The sequence below is a fragment of the Colletotrichum godetiae genome, assembly GCF_030913485.1.
Source record: "Colletotrichum godetiae strain CBS 193.32 chromosome Unknown BDP55scaffold_64, whole genome shotgun sequence".
Lineage (NCBI taxonomy): Eukaryota > Fungi > Ascomycota > Sordariomycetes > Glomerellales > Glomerellaceae > Colletotrichum > Colletotrichum godetiae.
This window is the reverse complement of record NW_026851312.1, coordinates 88,334-114,829: the sequence shown is the minus strand read 5'-3', so window position 1 is coordinate 114,829 and position 26,496 is coordinate 88,334. Positions and strand designations below refer to the sequence as shown.

The 26,496-nt window shown below is 53.5% G+C and overlaps 9 protein-coding genes across 9 annotated transcripts; 5 read left to right on the top strand and 4 right to left on the bottom strand.

Moving 5' to 3' along the window:
- Positions 1 to 560: 560 nt before the first annotated feature.
- Positions 561 to 2,721, bottom strand: BDP55DRAFT_697869 (FAD dependent oxidoreductase-domain-containing protein; the record flags this gene model as incomplete). The annotated part of the gene is made up of 6 exons (XM_060577730.1): positions 561 to 593; positions 1,133 to 1,378; positions 1,433 to 1,891; positions 1,932 to 2,072; positions 2,125 to 2,505; positions 2,527 to 2,721. The coding sequence occupies 6 exons, from the start codon at positions 2,719 to 2,721 to the stop codon at positions 561 to 563; spliced, it is 1,455 nt and encodes a 484-aa protein (XP_060423923.1).
- A 1,476-nt stretch (positions 2,722 to 4,197) lies between these two features.
- BDP55DRAFT_733506 (uncharacterized protein) lies at positions 4,198 to 4,829 on the top strand (the record flags this gene model as incomplete). Its single annotated transcript, XM_060580098.1, has 3 exons — positions 4,198 to 4,481; positions 4,575 to 4,705; positions 4,759 to 4,829. 3 exons carry the CDS (start codon positions 4,198 to 4,200, stop codon positions 4,827 to 4,829), a joined length of 486 nt encoding a protein of 161 aa, XP_060423922.1.
- A 498-nt stretch (positions 4,830 to 5,327) lies between these two features.
- BDP55DRAFT_563605 (C6 zinc finger protein) lies at positions 5,328 to 7,359 on the bottom strand (the record flags this gene model as incomplete). The annotated part of the gene is made up of 3 exons (XM_060570256.1): positions 5,328 to 7,002; positions 7,045 to 7,137; positions 7,265 to 7,359. The coding sequence occupies 3 exons, from the start codon at positions 7,357 to 7,359 to the stop codon at positions 5,328 to 5,330; spliced, it is 1,863 nt and encodes a 620-aa protein (XP_060423921.1).
- A 2,172-nt stretch (positions 7,360 to 9,531) lies between these two features.
- BDP55DRAFT_620575 (beta-lactamase) lies at positions 9,532 to 11,429 on the top strand (the record flags this gene model as incomplete). The annotated part of the gene is made up of 3 exons (XM_060571334.1): positions 9,532 to 10,042; positions 10,091 to 10,210; positions 10,266 to 11,429. The coding sequence occupies 3 exons, from the start codon at positions 9,532 to 9,534 to the stop codon at positions 11,330 to 11,332; spliced, it is 1,698 nt and encodes a 565-aa protein (XP_060423920.1). The 3' UTR covers positions 11,333 to 11,429.
- A 313-nt stretch (positions 11,430 to 11,742) lies between these two features.
- BDP55DRAFT_733503 (FAT domain-containing protein) lies at positions 11,743 to 19,249 on the bottom strand (the record flags this gene model as incomplete). The annotated part of the gene is made up of 4 exons (XM_060580097.1): positions 11,743 to 12,201; positions 12,257 to 18,960; positions 19,032 to 19,099; positions 19,185 to 19,249. The coding sequence occupies 4 exons, from the start codon at positions 19,247 to 19,249 to the stop codon at positions 11,743 to 11,745; spliced, it is 7,296 nt and encodes a 2,431-aa protein (XP_060423919.1).
- Positions 19,250 to 20,203: 954 nt separating this feature from the next.
- On the top strand, positions 20,204 to 21,046 carry BDP55DRAFT_733502 (Rtf2 RING-finger-domain-containing protein; the record flags this gene model as incomplete). Its single annotated transcript, XM_060580096.1, has 1 exon — positions 20,204 to 21,046. One exon carries the CDS (start codon positions 20,204 to 20,206, stop codon positions 21,044 to 21,046), a length of 843 nt encoding a protein of 280 aa, XP_060423918.1.
- A 124-nt stretch (positions 21,047 to 21,170) lies between these two features.
- On the bottom strand, positions 21,171 to 23,494 carry BDP55DRAFT_366366 (glucosidase II beta subunit-like protein). Its single transcript, XM_060567078.1, has 3 exons — positions 23,130 to 23,494; positions 22,003 to 22,947; positions 21,171 to 21,945 (listed from the first exon to the last, which is right to left on the bottom strand). Exons 1-3 carry the CDS (start codon positions 23,224 to 23,226, stop codon positions 21,296 to 21,298), a joined length of 1,692 nt encoding a protein of 563 aa, XP_060423917.1. The 5' UTR covers positions 23,227 to 23,494; the 3' UTR covers positions 21,171 to 21,295.
- A 341-nt stretch (positions 23,495 to 23,835) lies between these two features.
- On the top strand, positions 23,836 to 24,978 carry BDP55DRAFT_733500 (uncharacterized protein; the record flags this gene model as incomplete). Its single annotated transcript, XM_060580095.1, has 1 exon — positions 23,836 to 24,978. The coding sequence occupies one exon, from the start codon at positions 23,836 to 23,838 to the stop codon at positions 24,976 to 24,978; it is 1,143 nt and encodes a 380-aa protein (XP_060423916.1).
- Positions 24,979 to 25,446: 468 nt separating this feature from the next.
- On the top strand, positions 25,447 to 26,462 carry BDP55DRAFT_697862 (uncharacterized protein; the record flags this gene model as incomplete). The annotated part of the gene is made up of 4 exons (XM_060577729.1): positions 25,447 to 25,515; positions 25,571 to 25,783; positions 25,835 to 26,311; positions 26,364 to 26,462. The coding sequence occupies 4 exons, from the start codon at positions 25,447 to 25,449 to the stop codon at positions 26,460 to 26,462; spliced, it is 858 nt and encodes a 285-aa protein (XP_060423915.1).
- Positions 26,463 to 26,496: the final 34 nt, after the last annotated feature.

Genomic DNA, 26,496 nt, shown 5'->3' with positions numbered 1-26,496 from the left:
TGGGAAACACCACTCCCACGTGGCCGGGTGCTGCGCGACGTTGCAGGCTGAGCACGCAATTACGACCCTGATTGGAGGCATCGCTCTCATCTCCGCGTTTGTCGCACCAAGAGGGTTCCAGACTTTTGGTAGATGGGGGTGACAGCCGAGGTGATTGCCGGTGACCTCCGCTGTCAACTCCAGATAACACGGTCGCAACGTACGTATGCAGATAAGAAGCGACGAGGGTTGTGCAGATAGCTTCGATGATCTCAACTTGGCACCCATGGCGTGCTAGCAAATTTGGCTGACTCAGCACACTTCGGGACTCTGTTGGTAAAGAGTTTGGAAGAACAGCCGAGGTGCTTCACCTCACGACGGAGAATATTCCATTTTGAGTGTGGCCTTGAGAGAATTGGTCCTAGGCAAGCAGACTTGCTCCCTTATTACGTATCATGTTCTGTCGGTCGTGTGGGAAAAAGCAGACAGCATGTCTCCCTCGTCGATATAGTCTATGCCGTGATAAGACCCTGGTAACGAGCAATGCATTGCACTTGGGAGAACATAGTCGAAAATAAAGCTCATGCTCCTTCCGTTTTAATTGTGATTGATGTCTACTTGGAAGGAAGCGCTTCGCTTTGATGATAAACGTACCTGATAACCTCAACTCAGCAACTGAGCATCGAGCCAGTATGTCAGTACTTATGTCTTCCCTGTGCTTTCCTGCTTCAGGTCAATGCTATCTTTGTGATGTTTGGCGGACGTTTGGCTAGTCAAATTTCAAGCTGCTTACAGCAATAAGCTGTCGAGAAATGCTCGCTGGACCTCAATTACTTTGCTTACCTACCTAGATGCATATCTTGCGAAGTTGTGGCAAATGACTCCCATTTAGTACTGTCAAAAGTTTGCACGAGATGTGTGACATTATGATCAGGCCAAGGATAATCAGGTCAAATGGAGAGAGTTTTAGAGACAAATAGCTGCTATAGCTTCTAGAGTTGTTCCAACATCACTATCCACCTTCATAAAGGCTTTCCAAAGTGTCGATATAAACTTTGGTTTGTAGCCGAAGACCCCCAAATTCAAGTGAAAGGTACCTAACCTAATCCCAATGCCAAACCTTGGCCATGCGCGGGTGCATCCATTGGCGTACTTGCCTTTTGGTAAAATTCCTCTTTGCCAAACGCTCTTCAGTGACCAAAAAAGACTCTGGAAACCAATCAGGAATCACTGCACTGTTGTTGTTATTCGCCCCAGAGCCGGCGTTCGAAATCATTCGACTAAGCGCGCGGCCACAGAGCCAAGCAATCAACATCCCTTCTCCATCAAACGATGCAGAGACCCACTCGCTCCCAACTGAAGCGTCCTTCACGGATCGACCAGTGATAGACTGAGGGATCTGCCCTACGAAGGGCCTAGAGTCGATTGATCCCCCTTCAATGCCGACTCAGACGCGCTTCGTGCGGCCATCCCAGACTCTTGTGTCCGAGGGTGGCGGGAAATCAGTTCTCTCGGAACCCCAAGTGTCGTACCCAAAGTGGTTTGGGAGAGCCCCGTTGAGATACGAGGCAGACAGGTGAAGGGGAGCACGGCTGTCGTCGTAAGTGTTGGCATTCGCGTCGTCTCCGTCAATATAGGCGCCAAACATGAGTTCTCCGTTCCGGGGCATCTGGAAAATATAATCCAAGCCATTTAGATACAGAGACCAGGCACGTCCTCCAGCTAAACTACCATTTACAGTATACGATGGCCATTGTCCAGCTTTGGGCAGGCCACTGCCTCCAAGCTGGGAACTCATGTGCAGCCGGCCTCCGCGAATGGCGCCTTGTAAGCCGGGAACAAGGTGCGGTGTCCAAGCGTTGGTCGCATAAACCATGTACTTGGTCCGAATACTGCCTCTGGAAGTGCGCACCTCAAAGTTGAAGGGATCGGCTGCTTCGGCGATGGCAGACTGTGTTTGTGTCCAAAGTAAAGCCGGGGTAGGTACCCAGGAGTGATTTTAGCGCATGGGTGATGAAGCGATACGGCCAAATTGCACCAGCCATCTCCAAAGTTCCAGTCAAAATTCCGACAGTCTCAGGGAGAAGTGATAGCTGATCATCTTGTGAGCAATTGCACCAAACTTGGATGACCGCTTCAACTTACATTGCGAGCTTCTTCTCTCTCAAAGATGGCCCATTCGTCTCCAACGTCTGGAACCTCCTCTTTTAGGGCCTTAACCTGATCAACAGCTGTCTTCCATCTCTGCTCGTCGAAAAAGGCGTCGATACTATCCACAACACGAGCTTCTGCAGCTAATCTCCCGTCTGCCGGAAGAGAGTTGGCCGCAGAGATGAGAGCGTTCACGTGGGCAGAGCGAAGCCTAGTGATCTTGGCCACTTCTAACTGTGATACTGTCGACTTAGCGCCAGCATACTCGGCGTAGGAAGACGGTCTGATATGACCGCCGTTTCTTCCTGTGGCACCGGAGCAAGCCTGACGAGCTTCGATCATGGCAACCCTCAGCGGCGTAGTACTGTTGTTCTCCTTCAGAAGATGTCAGGGAACGCTGGTACCTGACATTCCCGAACCTATAATGACAACATCCACATCCTTTGGTAGATGCTCAGACTGATTATCTGCGACTCCCTTCAATGGGGGAAGTTGCCAGTAGGATATGGTGGGATTGGCAACGGGCAAACCAGGATCTTGTCCAAGGGCTCTTGAAGCCAGGACAAGAGCGAAGGGTATGATGAGACTCATTCTGAAATTCCGAGAGAGTCGCTATCAAGTTGAAAAATTATGTGCCAGTTTCCGAACGAGTGTGACGTCTTGGAAAGGCGATACTAATCGAGGAAGGAGAACCTTCATACTCTTATAACAAAGACTCACCCATCTAATATTGCAGCTTCACAGGATGGGTCTTACATATCTCCAAGGTTCAACCAGACAATCATGATGTCCCATCGGCGTACTTATCTTCGATGTTTCTCGTAACGAGGACACTATACGAGATCCTCTCGCTGTTGAGCACACGAGTGTCTTCGCGCTACATGAAGTCGAGGGGCAATGCTACCACAAACTCGCTCATTTGACCTGATGGAGTAACATTCTAGGCACAATTTCTTGGCCGATCAGACTTTCGACTGCCCCATCATTCATGTATCGCATTAAGTTGCCCAATTGAGCAGCCCCACATCCAATAGAGGTCTCCACGCAATCCGCGGGGGAATGCGGCGGAGTAGTTATAGAAGCACTTGTTGATGGAGAATTCATCGACCATGATGATACTACTGTAACGAAAATTGATGGCTCTAACGCCGCGGGTGGTGTCGGGAGCTAGCGTTGACCAAACCGCTGACCGAGTGAGTCAAGCCAGCATACCGCAGTCACAGGGACCCAAAGCCTGGTATGCATCCGACCTTTCCTTCTGAGAGAAATCGATGGGATATCTATCTGCCTGAAGTCATGGATTGTTGCAGTAAAGTCATGCATATCTTGGTGTCTATGATGTTAAGTAGTTACCACGCCTTTTCGCGGAATCATGCTCCCTCGCGCAATCGGTCACAGAGGAGGGCAGAGTGCATTAGCTTACTGAATAAGTCCTGATGCAGATAGAATAAAACGAATGTTTGCGATGTTGATTCCATGTTTGCGGTATCAAATTTGCCAGTGTCAAAGGGATGAAAAGTGAGATCGGTAGGAAACGCGGCGACAGTCTGACAGCACAGTCATTCCACGTCGAGCCGGAAACATTCGGTCTGGCATCAGGAACCCCTACAAACGAAACCGAACGGTGAAATCCCAAAACTGGACTTATATCAATATGTTTGATAACGCTTGCGACAAGTATCAGTATTACCTTCTCACGGAGGTTGCTGGTCTCCCTTGGGGGGCACGTAGGGGTGCGTGAAAGCGGGCAAAGTGTCACTAAGAACAGGCCCTCTTTCAGAGATGTAGTTCTGCAAAGACAATGTTTGTATCCAAACACCGTAACCAGCAAACTCGTCCGAGTCCGACATTGTACTCATTATATCCCTTGTATCTTGGTGTAACGGCCTGCCTGTGAAGTCGGGCTCGTGTGTCTGACAAGCTGAAGGGAGCCAGAGCATCTCAATGAGACTTAAAGGAGTCGATGATGACTTCTCCCAGAGAATCGTTCCGTGTCATTCACTCTTTCAGTCCCAATTCATCAGCATATACCTACGATTCAGCAAACCCGTCACAAAAACCGCCCCCATGAAGTCAGCCATCATCGCCGCCATCTTTTCCATCTGCCTCTTCGCAATGCACATTGCAGGCACAGCCCTGGCACCCCGTGCCTTGGACCGAAAATGCCCTCTCGAGTCCGATTGCATGGAAAGGCTCTGTGAAAATTTCAGCTTCATAGAAACAAAAGAAGAAAAGGACCCGTTCTACCTTGTTGCCCAGTGCAAGAACAAGAAAGGCAGTTACGTCTACACCAAGCTCGATCTCAAGAAGTGCATCGCCAATTGGGATGGCAACCTGGAATGGGCACCAAGGTATGCATTTTTCCTATACGAAAAACCGCAAAAACTTCTGTCGTCCATCTTAAGAATGATAAAAACCTATGATAACACCGGATCTTCCCATAGAGGCGGTTTCAGGTGCGGTGCATGCGGAGTCTTTCAAGGATCTCCAAACTCATACGTCGGCCTGAGGTGCGAAGAGTGCAAGCCACGTATCTTCTGGCTAGAGGGATACAAGTCACCTTCCATCGATCTCTGTAAGTAAACAATCGCATGGTTCTTGAAAATGGCTTGCTGACTGGCGTTGTAGCTCAGGGGATTTGGGTCAGTCAGGAGGGCACCCTCAGCTGCTACGACATGAATGGCGAGTGGTATGTGTAACTACAGACTGGACTGGTGAGTTTCTGGATGCGTCGAATCTGGTTGGAGCTCTTGAGACAAGAAACAGCGATACTTCGTGGAAAGGAAATCTACATGGTCCATGGATGATGAGGGCTTTACATTCTTTGTAATAATAGCGAACGATACCGGCGCAAATTCATATTTGTGTGTTGGCATCTCACCCAAAGAGGATGAGGCGCTAATCTACTAATAATATCTGATGTCAAGAACTTTCGAGAGTGAAATCAGGGGGAGGGCCGTCCAGCCCCTTGTTGCCTATTCATTCCATTTCTTTCAGTGCTCGACACGTATTCCAATTCCCTTCTGACGTGCATGCAAATACTTTCATAATCGCCACAAATTCATTCATGGTATATGCTCTAAGCTCTTGATCATATGTACGCTATCCTCAATGCGCCGCTCGAAACAACAACAGATTGAACAACTATCCACCGGACCGCCTAAGTAGACTCATTACAACAAGCCAGAATTCAAGCTTCATCTTGAGATGAACTCTTTAGTAACTTTCCAATTCGCAGCACCAGCCTCTTCCGGGTCCATGAATATCGTCACCCAGCTGCCTCGTCTCTGCTCATTGTCGATCAACGCATTCTTGATCCTCGCATGCTCAGGGAGGCCAAAGGGCGGCTCGAGCTGATAGGCGCCAAAATTACCAATGCTACCGGAAGATGGCGTTGAACCCGTCGAAGCGGACTCGGGCGTTAAGTCGTTGTCCAGCATCAGATCGTTGACGAGAATCCTTTTTCTCTCATACTCCTCATTCTGTTGGGAATTTATGACTTTGGGAAGTCCAGGATATTGGAATCGAGGCACAGGATAGTCGCACTCCATCCCGGATTCCATCTCCGCCGGGAAGAGGCCGGTTGGCACCCCATCAGACCCCTCCCAAGACGCCGTATCCCACCCAGCTGTGATGTCAAACGCTTCCTCACGGTAACGAGCCGCCTCTTCTTCAATGTTTGTGCAGCGCTTGCCAATCTCAGCCAGCATCTGGGAATCCCATAGGTTCTCCCTTCGATTTGTCACGGTGTCTTGCTTGAGTAGGTTTATGGCAGCTCGCCGCAGCATCGGGTGCCGACATTTGATGCTAACATAGTAGAGCGGCGGTATGACCTCGGTGTCGAAAACGAATTTGGGCATCGACCGGGCGGCCTCGGAAGGGTCGCGGACCGCCTTGCGTGTGGCTTGAACAAACTCCGCAGAGTTGCTAACAATGGACGCAAAGGCCGTGGTGTGCATATCAAAAGCAATCTCCTTGGGATCCATGGCCGTACTGATTGCAATCCTGGCTGCATGATAATACACCATGCACAACTTTCGTTTACTCAGGTTGTCGTCGGTACCGGTGGCCGAGACTATGACAAACGCAATGTGCCATCGTGATAGCCGGGCGAGAAAGTCGTCTTGTTCGTGGGCCAAATCCAGCAGTGTCGGATCGTTTGGCTGGCAGGAGTATACGGCCCTCTTCGCTTGTGTCGTGAATCTCAAGCCGTCATCGATGAGTTCGTATAGTGAAACTTCGGCCTCGTCCACGGATGCAAAATAGAGATTTGTGGCCGGGCTCGATTGGAGGGTGGCGGGTATGGCGGCGGGGAAGCTCCCAAACAGAAAAGATGCGAGGCCAAGTCGGCTATAAATGGGCACGAAATGCTTCTTAATCATATCCACATCGGCAGAGGGCTCAAGCTGTGAGAGAATTGTGCGGCCTTGGTTGATGTGCACCTGGGATGCGCCCTCGTCGCCAAGCATGAATTCGATGCATATGAATAGCAGGCATGCTAACAGCGGGACGGTGGCCGGCGATGAGGCTGTTGGTTTCCATTCCTGAAGACACTTCAGGGCCTTGCCGTATTGTTCCGCTGCGAAGGTGTTGGTCAGCACGCGGGGGCCGTTTGCTTCTTCGCTATTCGCATCCGAATTTGAAGGCAGCGCGAGTGTTTCATGGAGACTGCTAATGGCAAGAACGGCATGCCGAATGGCGGGCTCGGCATGACAAAAGTGCGGTACCAATTTCTTCCACAGAGTTGAGGCAACTCCGTCGCTAAAGATGGATGGGGCGGAGAAGTTGCGGTAGAAGTCAAAGGCGCGCTGTTCTCTGGAGCCGCCGGCCCAGTCGGCGAAGGCTGAGATTGCCGGGCTCAAGCGCGAGTTGCTGTCGTCGGAACCGGGGCTGCCATCGTTGCTACCCCCCGACCTGGAAGATGGTAGGTATCCGTCACATTTCCTGCCTGTCTTGGTGCATCGAAGACATGCGGGCTTGGTCTCGTCACACTTGACTTTGCGGATCCTAGATGTTGGGACGACGGGTTAGCAAGAAAGGTGGAGAGAGACGAGATGAGGGAGATGGATGGCATAGGGCTGGAGATGGGATGGCAGATGTAGTGATGGGATTGATAGGGAGGCTCGGACTCAACTTGCAGGTCACACAACCAGTCCGAACTTTCTTGGTGCCCTTCCGGCCTGAGGGGACCTGCAATGACGGCGGCGGCGTGCTTGCTGGGTCTGTCATTTGTGGGTCGTCTGGCATGCTCATGATGCCGAGCTCCCGTAGGCTCGTCGGGTCAGAGGTAGGGTTGAACAAGTGGATAACACTGTATGTTCCTGGGCTTCAGGGCTGGCACGGCTGGTGCCGGGTTGTTGGAACGGCGTTGGGACTTTGGTGTTGTTGGTCTGGTGCCGGCCTGGAGTATTCTGTCTGGATCCGAGATGTCAAGTCCGAGTCCAGCAATCACGACCAAGGTCCCCTTTAGTGTATTGTGGTGAAACCTGCGACCTTTGTATCTCGTACTGCGAGAAGTAGTCTTTGGAATCAATCGACGACGACGACACCATGCAAGGAGCTAGGTCTACAGCGGATGATGATGAGCGGTATCCGTATCCGTAGGGAATCCACTATCTGGCGATTCAAGTTGATGGAAGCGAGATTCCCGCTCAAGCCGAGGTGTAACAGGGTAGTAAGTAAGGTAGATACGGATCGGAGACGGTACTATGTCGAGCCAAGCTTCTTGATTGTAGGGAGAATCCCGTCGGATTCCCATGAATTGTCGAACGAGAGCTCAGAGAATGTCTCTGCCTGGAGGTATGGTGACGGTCGCGACATGGGGATAGCGGATACAAATCGAGAATCGGCAAGGTGAGGTGGCTGCCTTGGTAATCTGGGTACGGAATACGAATGTTCTGGCGCTGGTTTAAGGTAACGTAGTCTGTATCCGTGGGGATTCCAAGGATAGTTTGGTTAGTCTCCTTTCAGATGTCAGCCCTGTCACTGCCCCAGCTGCATGGCCATGGCCGCGTCCCATCGTGGAGAGATGCGCATGAGGTGAGGTTGTCTAGGTACGGTAAGGTGAAGTAAGTAAGGTAAGGTATCCGTGGGATGCGCCGACTGCACTGCATTTGGCGGACCCGGTTGAGGAGCGAAATGGAAGGAAGCGGCTCAGCCCAGAAGTCTAGACTGCAGCTGCCCCCCGTTGTGTTGCGTTGCATCGCACCTTCCATGTGAATGCGCCGTACCTGTGCAGGGGAAGGAGCGCAGCAGGCACGGCAGGGCGCACCTGCTCATTGCTGAGTTCTCAGTTCGAATGGGAAGGGGCCAAGGCTCACGGGCCACAACGGCGCATGCCCCACTAAAACGGGGCTAAGCCAGGAGGCTGCGCGTCTTTGATTCGTCCTAGATCTCGGACTACGGTCCCGAGCGAACCAATCGCTGGGCTGTGGTGGGGCTCCGAGCCGGCTCCCGCAGGATCCTTTCGGTTCAGCGATTCGCGCCCGTTGATCCCGTTCCCTATGGCCATGTTTCTCATCTTTTACCCATCACAACCAGCTTCAAGGTATCCGTACAGAGTATCTATGATTCCATACCTTACAGAATACCCATGAATGAACCCAAATAACTTCACGACACGAGCCCCAGGCCCTGTCATTTCATCACACCATCAACGGCAAACATCGGCCAAGCCATCGTCTGACTGGCTCAGTCGCCCTGTTCCTTGCTGCCTTGACGCCCTCTCCATTCTTCAGCCCAGACGGTAAGGTAGAACCCAGATGAACGGGTCTCTTCCCGGTTCCCTCCCGGTCTCTGCATAGCCCTACGGGCCTACGGCCTTGTTGCCGTGTACCAATTCCCCCGTCATCCCAGCTCTCTCTCACTTGCGGTAGGGATTCATCGATGGGGAGGTCAGAGGTTGGTGGCTGAGCACAGGCAGCACAGAACAATAGAATTAACCTTAATTTGACCAAGACCACGCCATATAACAAGCTGCCGCCTCTGCCCCTTCCCCGCTAGTGTAGCGTCTGTCTAGTATGTCTGTCTGCTCATCCTCCCAGACGCTATGGCTTTGATCGTCTGTCAGACAAGCCGTGATTGGTGATGCCGGACTTTGAGAGACTCTGTCCCGAGCTTGCTGATGGCTCGACGTGTGTTTCTGGAGCTTTACCTCGCGCGTTGTCGTGGCTTGGTCTTCATCAGAGTGTTAGGCCCAAGAATAGCTTCCTCCTACGTATTCGCAGGGCGAGACACTCGGGGAGACTCATAGGGGCTCTCTGTCTTGTAGAAACGATATAATTCACTCTGGATGTGCCACTTGAAAAAGGCCTTCCACCCGACTATACAACTCAAGTTCTAGAATTTCACTACCTTGGTGTATCATTTCACACTCATCTCCGTGATTGAGCATCTATTAAAATGGTTCCCAAGACCTCACTCCTTGCCTTCACGGCAGTCTCTCTAATGACTCTATCCCAAGCGAACCCATGTCCACCACAAGGGCCAACGTTACCTTCCACCAAAACACCAAGCAACTCGACAATAGTACAAAAAACCATTCTCAAGATCCAAGAAGGCCTCGTCAACCTCACCTCCACCCTAAGCTACACCGCAGTCTCCATTGGCGTGAAATCCATACACGAAGATGCGCCCCTATTCGACTGGCACTACACCCCTCCAGTGGCAGATAACCGCAGCGTTGCAAAAGTCGACATCGACACTGTCTACCGCGGAGGAAGCATCACGAAGGTCTTCACAACTCTCACCGCTCTGAAGAACTCACAGATCAAGGGAACGGATCCCGTTACCAAGTACCTACCGCAACTCAAGACTGATGCCGTGAAGAACGAAGGCCATCTCAACTTCATCCCTTGGGACAACATCACCATTGAGGACCTAGCTTCTCATGTTTCCGGACTGGGTGGTGACAGTGAGTTGCTCCTCGTACACCTCACTCGACTGTACTGATAACCTCAAGTCGCCACTGACCTCGCCGTCTTCCCCGGCGCCTGGGCATCAATGGGCCTTCCCCCCGTCTCCAACAACACCAAGCCGACCTGCTCCGGCCTCCTCGGCACCAAGCCCTGCTCAGGAAATGGTAAACCATCTGTCCCTATCCAACTTACCCATAGCAAATCTCTAACAACATCCAGATCTCCTCCACGGCCTCAACGAGAAACCCCTCGTCTTCCGCCCCCACACAACCCCCGTCTACTCCAACATCGGCATCACCCTCCTTGCCCTCGCAGTCGAAGCAGCATCCAACCAAGCCTACGAAACCATCCTCACCGACACAATCCTCAACCCTCTTGGCTTAACAAGAACCTCCATCTCCACCCCAGCAAAGGACACAGGCTTCATCCCCCTCCAAGAACCAACTTGGGGCGGCGACCTCGGCGCCTATGCCGCTGCGGGGGGGATCTACACAAACACCCGCGACATGCTCACCTTCGGCACAGCAATCCTCTCCGACAAGGTCGGCATCGACACGGGTTCATGGTTGAAACCGCGCGGGTTCACCTCCTCGCGCGGCTACTCCTTCGGCGCACCCTGGGAGATCTGGACAACTTCCACACTCCTCGACTCAGGCGTCCCTCTCAGCATCTACACCAAATCCGGAGACCTCGGGTTATACACCAACGTTCTCCTCCTCATCCCCGACTACGACCTCGTCATCTCCATTCTCACTGCCGGCGCCGAAGCCGCTGGAACCTTCCAGTTCCCCTCCCAAGTAATCTCCCCCGTCATCCAAGCCCTCATCCCGGCCCTAGAGAAAGCAAACAAGGAACACGCCGGCACGTCCTTTGCAGGAGAGTACACCGACGAGGAAACCAACTCGACACTGACGCTATCCATCGACGACGGCCCAGGCCTGTCTCTGACAAACTACACCGTCCGTGGGTTCGACGTGCTCTCTCACATCCCCAGCTACGGCGTCGGCTCCAAGATCCAGGCTTTCAACGTCAGCGGCAGAGTCTACCCTACCAACATCAGAGAGGGCAACCAGTGGTCATGGCGTGCTGTGTACAAGAACCATGATGAGCCAGATGTCGGTGACAAACTCGTATACCCTGACGGCGACTGTCAGACATGGGGCTTGGTTGATCGTAAGACCTACAATTACCTTGCCTTGGACGACTTCACGATCACCATCGCAGAGGATGGATCAGCCAAGAGCATTTCGCCGCGACCGTTTGGCGTCACCCTAAGAAAGGCGTAGTCGTGGCCCTGAAGAAACCGAGAATGGTGACCGGCGATGACTTACTTTCGCACGTACATACCTTAGACATCACTTAGATCCGTCCTATTGCTTTGAAATTCCCATTGATTGATTTTCTGTCTACCACGACGCCATGCCATGATACCTCGAGAAAAAAAAGAGGTCCTCTGCAAAGTCCAGAATGTACTGCTGAAAGCCCTTAACCCTTGACCTGGTATACACTAACAAGACCAAAAAACGGAAACGCCTGGCAACATGCCAGGAAAGTTAAACACACATTGAAGAGAAATACCGCCCAACGCCGCCGCGGCCGCGCTTATGAGCGCAACCCTTCCACCGGGTTCGTTTCCTCATGGAAGTCCTTGAATGCCATCGGAGCCCAGTCGCCCCAAACCTGAACAACGTCAGGATCACCAGAAGCTGCACCATCCTATGTAGTGCTGACAGAGGTTCTCCAACTTTGTCGCCTCCGTGATGAGCTTGTTGACCTGGTTGATCACATCAAGCTCCTCGTTCGGCTTGAAATCCTTGCCAGTCAACTTTTGAGAGACGCGATCCAGCACCTCGACGGCCCGAGCATTCTGGATTTCGGTGGGGTCTGGTCCGTTGTTGCCATTGATAACGCTGCCCTCATGAGCCATTGATGAGTTCGTTCTCGACCGGGAGCGCGCGACGGGTCCTCCGGGCATACCGGGATCTCCAGTGGCAAGCAACTCCGAAGGCGCCACGTCTGCGTCGAGAACAGAGGGACGGCGGGCCCTGGCAGCTTGCGGGCCAGCAAGCGAAGTCTCGCGTTCGGACCGGAAGTTCGGACCCGCCGGACTGGCAGCATTAGTAAGGCGCCAGGTCAGAAGAGGATCGTGGATGAACTGCGAGGCGATCAGCAAGAAGAATTAAAAAACCAGATTTGGAGAAGACACATACCGCTTCCAAGACAGCCATCACACTGTCCTTGTTGTCTCGCAAGACTCTCATGACATGCTCGCAGGTAATGCGGAAGCTTCCCTCGATGTTGCTGACTTCCATGGCGTAGGTGAGCATGCGGGTCAGTCGGAACGGCACACGCTCTGGGTACTTCTCGCGTTTCATAGCCACTTCGAAGCAGTCGCCAAAGTCGATGTGAATAATCTTGCCCGTCACGCGGTCCAGCATGAGGTTAGATGGATGACGGTCACCAAGACCGAGAATGTATCCAACCATCGACATTACGCCCAAAGAGCGTGTGTAGTTGGTGCGGCGCTCCAGCCAAGCCTCTGAGCTCTTGCTCTTGAGCCACAGAACACGATAGAGATCCTGGCCCGTCGTGTTGTCAAGTGCATAGCCAAAGACTTCAACCTTCTGCATGAGAGTGAGGTTGTCGTAGTCTGGAGCCATCTGAAGCATGATGCGATGCTCGATATTAAGGAGAATCTTCCTGCTTTCACGGTATTCCCTAATCAGAACGTGAAGAGTATCGCTGTTGGGCACCCATCCCAGCAGACCCGAGTTCTGTGACAATGGGATGGCAGGGTAGCGTTGGATATTCAAGTGACGCTTGTAACATTCAGAGTCGTTCGCTAACAAGGTATTGCACAGACCGAACAACTGCATAACTCGCTCGTCTTGGCGGATATCCTCGTGGCCCTTGAGCAAAAAGGCGTATGACACACCGTCGCTGCCGCTGATGTTGAGCTTGCGAGGCCTCTGCTTACTATTAATAACAGTGAAGGTGCCCTCAAACTCCATAATGCGGACAATTGGTTGACCACTGCGGTAGGTTCCAGGCACAGCGAGATCAAGATCCTTGGCGGCCAATAGCTTGGGCGAGCAGTATGGCAGCTCGAGAGTTGTAAGCTGGGGCAGTTGTCGTGAGATGCGCCGGAATACTTGATAGTAGAGATCCCAAGCCTGGTTGAGATCGTTGACGTCTCTGCTGGCCTCGTACTGACGGCACCATTCGCGGGCCTCGGTGAGGTCTCTGCCAAAGGCTTGTGTGAAGGAAATCTCGCGAAGAGTCTCTGGGCCACGCTCGAGTTGATCATGGAGAGGCTCGAGGGTAGCGAACATGCCTTCAATGTTGTGGTCACCAAAGTACAGTCGCGATGCTTCCTCAAGACCCTCATGCCACTGTTCATGCCAAAGAACCGCGACCCTGATAAGCTCGTGGCTGACAATGTCGGCTTGGGAAACGAGGTTGGCGCTGTGTTGACGCATACTATCCATAATCTGAGCAGCGGACCTCGAACGGCGGGTGTTTTGCGAAGATTTCATCGCTACCGTCAGCGGGTAGACCAGAGCCTGCGGATGAGCTCTACCAACATCCGCGAGAAGGCTATGAATCGACTGCTGAACTCGGCGTGTCGGCTGGTTGATTCGAGCGATGAGTTGGGGAATGACTTCCAGCCAGGTGTCGACGCTGACATTTGTAAATCCTTCAGTGACGGCAGCATTAACGTCGGCACTGGCACCATGCGTGAACCACAATGTCAGAAGGCGAAGCGTGTCTTGCAGAGAGCTTCCCGCAGACAGCGCGATTGACTTGAAGAAGCCTCTGACAGCCGGAACCACATGCTCGACAACCATGTGATCAGTTCTCTCGCCTCGAGTAGACAGGGCCTGGACAATCTCAAAGTTGGCCAGAGCCCAGGCGTGCCAAGCCTTGTACCAGCGCGGGTTGTACTTAGTAGCCTGCGAGTACGAGGTCAAGATATCCTGGACGTGCTCGTACTGCCAATTCTCCTTGTTCAGGTCGATGAGCCATTCACCCTGGCGCAGGTAGCACTTGGCCAACAGAACAGTCTGGTCGTAGAGCGCCTTCTGGGTTTGAGGGTTCATCAGACTAGGGTCGATCTGGTGCGGGAATCCATAATCACTCGACAAGTCCATTCCGTTGGGAGCCTGGGCCGTAAGATGCGCCTTCGTCGCCTCGTATCGGTGGGCCGAGTCGTTTGTAAACTTGCGCAGGCAGTAAAGAGTGCGCTCGGCAATGCCAGAAGTGCGGAATGCAGGCTGCTGACCGACTTCCCACTCGTACTTGAGCATGGCATAGATAACCTGCGACGGGATGTTTCGCGGCATGGCGGCATTCGGCTGCTGTCTCTCGTTCCAATAAGGAATCAAGGTCTCCAGAGGAGCCTCGACACCAATGATCGACTTGAGAGACTTCTCGGCGAGACCCATGCGACCAGATTTGCGGCAAAGGTTGGCAAACTTGATCCACATGTGCATGTTCTCTGTCGGCGTAATGACCAGGTTGCGAAGACGGAGCATCCTCTGCCATACCTCCACGTTGCGCTGACATCCCTTGAGTCTCGTCTCCCAGGTGCGCCGCATTGTCGCCTTCTTTTTGTCGTCCGTCTGCTTGTAGACGATGAGCTCTTCCAGCTCGGCCAGCATCTGAACTCTGACCACGACCTGATACGCTCGATTGTACGACTCACTAACCAACGCACTAAGTTCGGTATCAAGTCCTTCTCGAGCTTGCTGCACGCAGTTGACAGCTTCCCTAAATTGGTTCCGGTGCAGAGCGAGAATAGCGCCAAAAAAGGAACGATCAGTGGAGTATCGCTTCATGGACTGCAAGTAGTTATCCATAGAATCCCACTTGCTGAGGCCCCATGCAGCAGCTGTTGCGAGAGGCGCGATGAGGCGCTGTACGTCTGGCGACGAGTTGGCCCAAGTTGTGCCTGCTATGCCAGCAAGAGCTTCCCACTCGCCGAGAGCGTGTAAACAACGCATTTTACCCATAATAATCTCGACGGGGACAGCCTTGTCTTCCGGGACTTCGGACTCGCGCTTCGAATAAAAGGCAAGGGCCTCCTCCCATCTCTCCAGCTTTTCGAACCACGTCTCTCTAAGTTGAATTCCCTCTTTGTAAAGTTGTGCTTTACGGAGAATACCGATGGCTGCGTCGGACTGCTGAAGTTGGTTGTTGATCACGATAAGAGCTTCAACCGCACCACTGCTCTGGTCCTGCAAGAACTCCAACTCCTTGTAGTGAAGGGCCTTGGCGTAGGCGTGGCAACGAGCGGCCTCCCGACCGAGAACTCTAATATCGATGGGCAGGGCCTTGTCGTCGTGTTCCATAAACTCGGCGAGGTTAAGCAGGAGGCCGAGCAGATCAGGGGGTACGTTCTCGGACTTGATGGCGCTCTCGATATTCTGAATCAGCTCGTCTTGGAACTGTTCGTAAAGCTCGCTCCAGCAGGACACGAAGGCGGAGTTGAACAGCTCGCGGGCCAGCGGAAGGTAAGAGCTGGCGAGTGCGGCACACGCGCGAAGCGCGTGGTTGGGTGATTCGGTGAGCAAGGTCGTGGAGAACCTACGAAGCCATTCCTGCCAATCCTCCTTGGTTGACTTGCCCTTCGTATCCCACGCCTGCTTGAGGTGAATGGCATTCATCTCCAACTTCTTTGCACCCAGATCCGCAAACGCTGCCTGGTCATCGACCCGGTCGACGAAACGGTCTCCGCCGCCGAGATCTTGCGGAAGCACCTCGCCCTTTTGGAGCTTGTTGACGAGCAAGTCATAGTTCTGGTGCTGAATCTGGTGCAGCGCGAGAACCTTGTTGACAGTGCCCATGAAATGAAGATAGTCTTTGCCGAGTTGTTGAATCAAGGCGCACAGGGTGTCGAGAGCGGCGACCCTCAAGGCGATATCCCCGCTGCCAAGAATTCGGGTGAGGGGATGGATGATCTTCGCGGCGTAGTCATTTAGGTTGACCTGATACGTAATCTTGCCAATCGTCTCGATCGCTTGCTTCCTCAACGGAGGGGGCTGCCCTTGCTTCTCGAACGTCCTAACAATAACGGGGATGATCAAGTGCATGTACTCCTCGGCGCTTGACCCGAATACCAGAAAGGCGTGAAGGACCTTTTCAGAAGGCGTGCGTCGCGTGGTGGTATCCTTCTCCAGCACACCAAGCATGAGAGGCAGTAAGCCGGCGAGGTAGATCTTGAACTCGCCCTCCAAAGAACGAGAGATGGCCTCCACCAGGCTCATGATAGTCGACTGCAGGTTGGTCGTGGTGTTCCAGAACTCCTGGCAAATCTCGACGATCTCAGGCAAGAAGTTGCGGATGTGTTGTCGGACGATTGACACCAGAGTAGCTAGCTGGCTAAAGTACGAATCCAGGCGAGTCTTGTCTGCAGCACGAATCACGCCCAGGAAGGCTGGAATGATTCGGTCGAGGAAGGATACACACTCCAAGCCAAGGGTGCGGAAGATGTTCATGATTGCCTCAATGACGGAAGCATGGTGACTCGAGAGAGAGTTGTCCTTGAGGATCTGCAAGAGAGCGTTGATGACAACTGTCGGGAAGTACTCCTTGCTGGATGGGGTGAGGCCAGTCATCATGAGAGAAATGTCTGTCATTTGCGTAGTCTCAACACGTCTCTGGGCATCCGGCCGACGCTGCTCCACTTGCTGGTACTTGTAGGGGTCCAAAGCTCCCAGGATACCCATCAGCTTGATGGTCTCCTGTCGAAGAGGTCCGCGTTGGCCTTCAGTGCGAATGATGCCTTGGAGAAGCTCCAGAAGCTGCGGGTATTCCAGATAAGGCTCAATGACATATCCAGAGTTGCTAGCCAGCTGGCCGAGGGCGTGCAATGCAGCCTCACGCTTGTTATTCGAGCTCTGGTCTTGCAAGGCTTCAATAATGAGGGGCATGAGCTTGTCCTTGTACGGCAGCACTTCCTCTCCTCCGACAGTGGCAAGCTCGCCAATGGCCCTGAGGATTGTTGCAGCCACAGCAGCACTGGGATCGTTGGCCTTGGGCAAGAGGACGGACATCATTGGGTCGACGTATGGCTTGACCAGTCCTTGAGCGTTTTGGACCAACAAGCTGAGTAGCTTGGCACTTTCCTCCTTGTTTCTCGCAACATCAGAGAACTCAAGCTCAGTGAGAAGCTGGATAAGAGTCTTGCGCAGAGAGGGGATGACGTATGCCGGATTGTATCGGGCAAGACGACCAATAATCGAGATTGCAACCTCTCTAATGGCAAAGACTTCGTCGTTGAGGGCAAAGAACAACGTGCGAATGTTCTCTGCCTTAGCCAAATGTCTATCAAAACGCTCATCGAGGGCTGCAAGAACTGTCCGTCTGATATTCGGCTCAGGATCCGACACGCCCACAGTAAGCAGTCTCTCTATGACATCGCCAACAACTTGGAGCGCGTGATAACTAGTCTGGTTGACAATTGGGTCGCGCACGTAAAGCTGGCAACAAGTGAGAGCGGCGGCCTCTCTTGTCTCTGGATCTTCATCCTCAACGTACTTCACAGCAACATCACGGACGAACTCATTGAGGACGTGTCCCGTGAAGTCAAAGCTGCCAAGGGTGTTGAGTGCAAGCTTGACCTCTGCTTTGCGATGCTCATAGGCCAGAGGATCCTTTGAATCCTTGGGAACAGCGGGCACAGCTGTAAGAGTATTTGGATGAGGGGCTCCCAGGGGCTTGAAAGGTTCTCCACAAAGGACCATGCTGAGCATATCGAGCAATCGGTTCTGGATGGTATCCTTGGCCGGCGGGATGTAGAAAGCCATATCGACGAGGGCCTGTGTCAGTTTTGGTGTCAGGTCGCATTCGAAGATTGGGTCGAGGAGAGCCTCCATGTATTTGCTGAGGGTTTGGCCGACGGCAACGGCGAGGCGACTTATGCACTCGAACACTGCGTCTACCGAGCCTCTCTTGCGAGCTGCCAAGCTGAGCCCTTCTCTGACGTGGGTCATAACACCGTCGAGATACGGGGCGATGGCGCTCTTGACCGAATTCGCGATGTTGCCAATAGCAAGGAACGCGTCGTTCCTCTCCTTGTCCTTTTTCAGCATACCAGAGAGGTACACCATGAACTTGTGGAGGTAACTTCTGTCAAACTCTGCGGGAGAGTAGCTCGCGAGGTCGGGAATGAGGAGGACGACGGTCTTCCGGATGGTGACGTCGCGGTGGTCCTTGTAGCGCAGGACGATTTCGCAGGCTTCGGGGTAGTGATCCTGCATGAACATGCCGCCTTGTTCCAGAAGCTCCTTCAACATAAGAAGAGAGGCGTGGATGTACTCGACGGTGCCGTGCTGAAGCCCGCGCATAAGTTCGGCGTAAGCCTTCTCCATCCACGTCTGCTTGAGTTCCTGGTCTCGCTCTCTAATGATCCGGAAACATGCGGCGACGGTTTCTGCAGAGGTGGCGCGGATGAGGTGGCGGTTGTCTCTCAAGCTATTCCAGATGAGGTCCAACACCAAGCCGACGTAGTTGTACATGAGTGTGGGTGCCTGTCTGGCAAGCTCGCGCAAGACAAGAGCGGCACTGTATCGGCGTTCCTCGACTCTTTCGCTCTGCAGCCATTCGAGGGCCATCTGAGTTTCGGACTCGACCAGCTCGCTTATCATAGAACCGCCTGGTCGGCACATTTTGCCCAGAGCGATCGCGGCGGCCTGCATGGGGTTGATATCCTTCCCGCGCAAGATGGTTTTGAGGTTCTGGTTGAAGCGAGCAAACATTTTTGTCGACTGCTCGGAAACTTCGATATCAACGAGGGCATCGAGGGCGTAGACGCCGCCCAGGCGTTCGGAGGAGTCATTTCCATGGGAAATGAGCTGGGTGATCTTGTTGTTGACCTGGCCGTAGATGGTGTTGAATTGGTCGAGGGGGAGGTCTGCAAAGGTGGGCTGTCAGCTTGCTGTCGCGCAAGTGGCATCGTGCCTGAGAGAGCGACGGATGGCTTACCTCGATGACAGACTAGCACCAGCTCTCTAAGCTGCAGTGCTGCACGCTTCCTAACGTCGTCTGAAGACCTTGAAGCTCGTTAGTAGCTGCGCAAACAAAAATACAATGTTGACCTTGACTCGGCCTTCGAGGTGGCAGGGGAAGGGAAAATACCGAGACCTCAAGTCCCTGACAAGATTGTCAAGTCGCTCGAGGGCGATCTGCTGTTGGGTCGCCATGGCTCACTGGCTGGCGGACCCGAGCGTTCGAGTATCAGAGTGGGAGAACCATCGACTGGGTATAGGAGGAGTCGGATCGGATCGAGGGGTTTGGGGGGTCGTAGTGCTCGGCGCTCGTCGTTTGGTACTTGTTCGTCGTAGGTGATTGTCAACTGAGGAGTCGCGCGGTGGAATGGTACACAAAGAGGGGATTGCCAATATGACAGCTGCACCAAAGCCCACCGTTTGTCGCGATGTGAAGTGGTGGAGGTGAAGCAGAAAGGGAAAGGTAGTGCTCTGGGTGCACAAGTAAAGCGTGTGATGAAGGAGGTCTTTTGGGATGGAAGTGACGATGGGAGGTTCAAAAGATGAATTGACCATGCCAGGGCAGTCAGTCTGCAGTGACGGAAAGTGCGACACGGGAATGGAGGGTCAACCATGGGGGGAGCAACGGCGCAAGAACGGAAGGTACCTTGGTGCACAGTTCCCACACGGTACCTCACTGCTGACTTCAGCTACCCTGATTGGGACTTGACTCGCTATAGTCCGCACTGTTCAGCGAGTCTCAGCCCCACCGTAATACACCCATTCCTAAACCAATGCCCCGAAGCTTCAGCGGCAGCAGCCTGCCATGGCCCAATGGGTGATGGCCATGGTGGGTTGCTGGCGACTCTCGGCTGACCTTCCCTCGGTTGCTACCCCTGTAGCTCCCCCATTCCTAATTCGATCCCCGTGACCTTATCTTATCGTTCCAGCCAGTGAAGTGCGCATCCAGCCGTTTTCTGTCGCGACTTCTTGGATCAGGACACCACTTCGAGATTCAACATCAGGACTCGCGCAATATCTACAGGAAGAAGCCGACCGCAAGACATAGGCAGCGGAATCAAGCTTTTAGGATCGCGATAATTACGACATTCGATACCTTGACTTTCGCAGCCTTGTAACTCCATCATCCCACCTCGCTCCTTCTTCGCGATGGGTAACGATGGAGGATCCATTCCCAAACGCCGCGAGCTGGTCAAGGAATCCGCCCGCGCCCTCACCGTCAGCGAGCTAAAGGCAAATGTCCTCGAGTCCCTCGGTCACGCTTGGAGCAACGATCCGTTGTCAAATCAGCCCCTCGACAAAGAGAACATCGTGTCGGACTGGCGCGGCCGCCTCTACAATTACGAATCCATCCTCCAAGGCCTCATGCCATCCGACGACAGCGCAGAGTCGCCACCATCCAATCCCGAATCCCAAGAACTCACATTTACCTCCACCGGCATCAAGTCGTTGCGTGATATTGTCAAACTCAAGTTCCACAAGCATACGTCACCAGGCCGCAAGAAGGATATCTGGGTCTGCCCTATTTCTCTCAAGGAGCTCGGCCCTCAAGTCAAGTCCGTCTATCTGGTACCATGCGGGCATGTGTTTGCCGAGGTAGCTATCAAGGAGATTCAAGAGTCAGCATGTCCCGAGTGCAGTGAGGAGCTCAAGAGCGAGAATGTGATACCCATTCTGCCAACAGAGGAGCGCGATCTTAAGAAAATGGTGCAAAGAATGGATGATTTGACCGCTGCAGGGCTTACACATGGCTTGAAGAAAGACAAGAGAGCTGGCGGCAAGAAGAAGCGCAAAGCAGAGGACGATATCAAGGAAAATGGGAACGGCGACAAGCCCGAGAAGAAGAGGGCTACGGTTGATGCCAAGGCTGCAAAGAAGGAGAGCAAGACGAGCAATATCAACAACCCAATGGCTGCGTCATTAACAGCCAAGGTCTTGGCTGAGCAAGAGGAGCTCAGCAGGCGGAGGAAGATGGCTTCGTCAAGAGGTTAATCTTGTCCCAGCCGGCAAATGTCAAGCTGTATTTTGAATGAAAAAAATGAAGATACCCCCTGCCCGGTTCCCATTCCTAGTTGCACACTCTACGAGAATCTGAGGCCACCAGTTGCAAGTACCAAAAAATGTGTTGACCATTCCTAATGCATTCTTTCTACTCGGTCTAAGGCAGACGAACCTGACGCCAAGCTAAGCAGACCCAATGCTGAATTCTTCATAGACACCCGTTGCGTGCTGCTGCTGTCTTTACAGCTCATCCTTGCCCTTGGGCGCGGGAGGCTCAAGAAGCTCGTCGCAGGCGGCAGGAGTGCCCACCTCCATCTTGTAGACGCACTTCTCCGACTCCGTGACCTTCCACAGCTCCTCCGTCTCACTGCAGGCCAGCCAGACGTCGGTACGTCTCTGAGGGCCATTCCAGCAACCCTGGCCGTTCTCGTACCGCATAACCATGCGGAGGCCCTTGCCGAGGCTCTTGCCATCGACGCGCTCCTCGTCGTCCGCCATCTCCTTGTCAATGCGGACAAAGTTACCCATGTTAGTGTGACCGCCGCCCTTCTTCGACTTCTGGTTGGTCTTGTCCATCCAGCAGAGCTCGTACTCGTACTCGCCAATCTCGGTGCTGACGCACTTGTCCCTCAAAATCCGGAAAATGTCATCGGTGCCGTAGTCCTTCTCCAGATCCTTCTGCTCAGTCTCCAGCTGGCGCTTCTTGTCCGACAGATCATTGTTGGCGGAGTTGAATGCCTCGCGGGCAGCCTTGACTAGGCGAGACTCGGCGCCGCCGTTGTTGTTATCAGCAACCAGGCCGTTCTCAATCATCCAGACTCTGAAGGACAAGAGCTTGCCGTGAATGAACTCGCGGATACCCTCGGGGAGGTAGGCCTCGAAGTTGTAGACTGGGCAGGGTTAGCCATGTTTCTTCGCTATGAAAGTTGGTCAGAGGCTCCGCTTACGGATATCAGTGTCAGAGACGTCGTCCTCCTCAAACTCCTTCCAGTTGATGCCTGACGACTCGTCATCCTCAACAAGGACTTCCTTGATGTCGGCCTCGAGACCATCGGGCAGCGGGTCGTTGGCAAGGTTGGCAGCGTAGTCCTCCCAGCCTTTGACGGCTCGCTTGACACCCTCATCGTTGAAATTGGGGTTATGCTCCTCCTTGAAGCGGCTGAGAATGCCCTCGAGCTCCTTGACCTTGCTTTGAAGCTCATCGCGGTGGGCAACGACATCCTCAAGGGTCTCACGGAGCTCAGTGACACGGGTCTTGGCAAGGTTGAGCAGGGTGCCGAGCTTTCCGCCGGATCCCTCGCCCTTGACAATCTTGCCCTTCTCAGAACGCTCAATTTCGTGCAGCTTCTGCTCCAATTCCTCCTTGCGGGTCTCGAGACCTGTGACCTCGTCCTTCAGGCTGGTCACCTTGGCCTCGACGCGGCGGCGGAGCTCTCTAGACTCCTTGGCCATCGTCTTGCGTCTCTTAGCAGCCTTATCGATGGCGTCCTTGCGCGCGGACTCGACGCGACGGTACTCCTTGCCGATCTCGGCACACTTGTTGGCGCACTTGAGGCCTCCAACCTTGCTATACTCCTCGCTTCCATCGCAGCAGACATCGTAGTCGCAGTGGCCGTCGTTGACGAACATGAAAGGCACGTAGGCGCCAATATGACCTTCATTGGCACACCAGAAGCCGGGGAGGGCATTGGAGGTATTGGTCGTGCCCGTCAAGGAGCCAGCGAAGGGCTGTTGAGGGGAGAGGGGGTCGAGGTGCGCGCAGGCAGCGGTGCCAGGCTCATCGGAACCGTCAGGACAGTCGCAGCTGTTGTCGTTGACCTGGCTGAAGCGAATTCTGATCTCGGAGTGGCCTATGCATTTGAAGGAGGGCTTGAGCTCGAAGAACTTGGCAACTGCAAGGAATCATATTAGTGACAGATCGTGTCAAGACAAAGCTTTGGGCCAATTGATCAGGCAACAGAGGCGGAGAATGCAGACAAAGTGAGATAATGCCTTTGCTCTCGTGTGTAGTTGAAGTGGTTCAAATGCTCCGGTTTGGTAAGACTTGGATGGCCGGCTGCCGACTGATACTCACATTCAGGACCAACACCTCTGGGCAAGCTAGCTGCAGCGACGGGGGCGGCAGCAGACACAAAGGTGCCCAAAAGCACCATGCCGTAGCTTTGACGCATCTTGATGGTGTTCAGGATATCGAAACGGTCATCAACTCGTATGCCTCAATTGTTGTTGTGGGATCTGTCGTAGTCGTGAAGCTATCCAGATTCAGTCCAAAGTGACAGACTGGAGGGTTGGAAAGGTGAGGTATTGTACCTTACGGAGTGGAAGGTACGGGGCTACCTTACTTCGTGGAACTTCCAGCTCACCCAAAACGCTTTAGGTGGGTTTTGGCTGACAGGGGTGTCGGAGCTGGCGACAGGCAGCTGCAGGAGCAGTCACGTGCAAGTGTATCTTATCTTATCTCAGCATTTGCCTCACCACCTCTCATCACAGTGGACTTTGATTGGAGGTTGTCGTCAGATGGATTGGCGGAAGGTTACAGCTTTGGGGGAGGAGCACTGGGCACTGACAGCCGGGAAAGAGCGATACGTATCTATCTGTCCAAGAAAGGTACGTATCTACATACCCCTCCATCGCGGGGCACAACGACTTTGCTGCATTTTTGGGCACCTCGAATTTTCGCAGCAGTCCGTCTTGAAGATCGAAGCAAACTATTCTCGAAAGTTGGTCTCGGCCACTACACAATCCTGCAACGTATTTTCGATCCAAGCACACCCACCGACATGGCTTCTTCAAGCTCCTCCACCACGCCAGCAGCTCTGAATGCTCTGTCAGACACAGCTATCGCCCTGATGCGGCAGTTGGAGGTTGTCCTCCAGAACATCAACAGTGGCAAAGACACCCTCCAGCGGTCTGATACCTCCTCCGTCGATGCCTTCACCCTCGCTCGTGATTCAGCCTCGCTGATCAAAGCGCACTCGACCAAGATCTCCGTCCTCATCATCAACGAACCCTTCACACCCTCAGCTATCATCAAAGTCCTCCGGGAACTCGTTAGCGGCCCGATTCCCGGTATCGCCACTGCGGGCCAGGCTTGTGATGCAGACCGATACACGACTACTGTGCGGAAGGACTTGGCTTGGAAATGCTACACGGTACTAAAGGAGCTCCGGGGTCTGGTTGAAAAGATCCCCAGAGATGGCAAGATTCTGTCAACAGCGCAAAAGTCAGGCTCCACGGGTACAGCTGGCAATGGCAGCATGGTCGCCACCGGTGTCATTTGGTCGGCCTGCGACGATTTGGTGCAGTTCTCGACCGGCGGTATCGGTGGCTGCTTCATCAAAAAGGTTGAAGAGTTCAGGGCGACGCTAAAGGATGTCATGGAGGAGCTCAAGGAGTGGCGTGATGAGGAGCCGGAAGACGACGAAGACGACGATGACGATGACGAAGACGATGATGCCGTGAACGAGGTGGACCACGACTCAGCCCTGGGCTCCATGATGCCCTCGACGCAGGAGATGATTGACGACATGATGTCGAACCAGGGGACGATTCCTCGCGACGACCCCGACAAGATCCGCGAGCGTCTTGAGTCTTGTCTGAAGCGCGTCCGGCTGACAACGCTGCTCTACCAAGCCATCATAAAGCGACGGCTCAAGACACTACCCCCCCTCCCGGCCGAGACTTCTGATATCCCCAAGCGCCTTGACGAGTCGATGCGCGTCCTCAAGAAACTTCCGCACATGTTCGACGAGCTTGCCGGCGCATTCTACGAACTCTCACCTGACGAAATCGATCGAGTAATGAATCTGTGCTTCGATGAGATCGTTTTGCTTTCGGAGCTTTTGAAGACCCCTTGGACTGGTGAAAGCGACGAGTTTTCTCAGTGGGTTGGCAAGTTCCAGGCTGAAATCAGGAAGGGCTGAGCCGCCTCAAATCAGCCTGCACACACCCAAATATGGGTCGTACTCAGATACATGCGGGAGCTAGCGCGGCCTCGCTCTCCATCCGCCACATCCACGCGGGTGCAAACCTCCGTTGCATCCTACGAAGGTCTGGTTGACGAGCATGAAACATGTTCACTTCGCCTTACTTTATAGCTACGACGAGACTATGATTGGCCAGTTGACGCCAAGCTGACCCTCGGTCGCTGGTCGCGAGGGTGCTAACCTAAGACATGGTGACTTGGAGTCTTTGAGGGGAAACATCACCTGTTGGTGTGGGGGATCAACGCGATCACGAGAAGACGGCCAGTCATCCGTTGCTTTGTGTAAATATCGCACATGGCCTGCCAGCCAGCTGCCTGGTTACTGCACACCGTAGATACCACCTTTATAAAGTCGCTCGGCCCCTATAGTAGAGATGAATATCATGACCAAGATATACACACAGAGATGGATTCGGAAAGGGGACCAGGCAATGCGCCAGGCGTGCCCAAGAGCGACCGTGGTCTCAGAATTGCAGTACGGTTCACTCCTGTTTCGTGCATGGTGACTCTTTCGGACTGACGCCGTCTAGATTATTGCTGTGACTCTGAGCAGCAAGATTGCACACATTGCCACCGACATTTTAACCCTTCCATACAACCGGTTTTATCAGCAAAACACCTTACTACCAATATTAGCCATCGCTAGGGCCGTGGAAGATCGTGAATCTGATGAGGAGATATCGGCACAATTGAAGCGATGGCGAGATAGAAAGCTGAGTGAGTTTCAACTCGTTCAGGTTGCTGTACGTCTCCGACACCTTCACTTTGCTCGATTCTATATTTACCCCTTGCAGAGCACCTTGATCTCAGCCGCCGTCATCGGCTGCTTTTCCTGGCCGCCTCCCGACTCACTGCACTGGCTTAGCCCAGCCTTTTGGCACGCGAGCATTTCCTTCTCGCTCTTCGCTATCCTCCTCGCTGCTTCGGAGCAGTTCATCTTTCAGACGCTTCACCGATCCCCAACACCGCGCAACGTCGATAAGGACCTCGCCATGATCCTCTACATCCGTCGCAGCAGGGCCGTCGAGCCCATGCACTCTCCCCTCGAGGAGGTACCGCCCATCCCACAGATCCGTGCCATCAAGATCAAGAAGAAGGGAGGATGGATCCCAAAAGAGATGCCGTTTGTAGAGGTTCGGTGGAACATGATTTTCACGTGGCAGGCGCCAATGATGTTGATGGCCTACTCGGCCATTTGCTTCCTCGGCGGGTTGACGGTTTATGTTTGCGCGCCGTTGTATGACGGCCAGGGATGGGTTGGGGCAAGCAAGGTTTGCTTTCTCTCTGTCCGCTCTTGATCATGAACATCACTGACCGAACCAGGCTGCCGTGTTCTACCTCGTCAGCTTTTTTTTGTGCGGCATCACCTTTATCTGGTGCGCGTTTTGGGCGTACCGGTTTGTCGACCTGGAGGATCCCTAGATACTTCGGCCCTCATGGCAGGTAACATCATGTA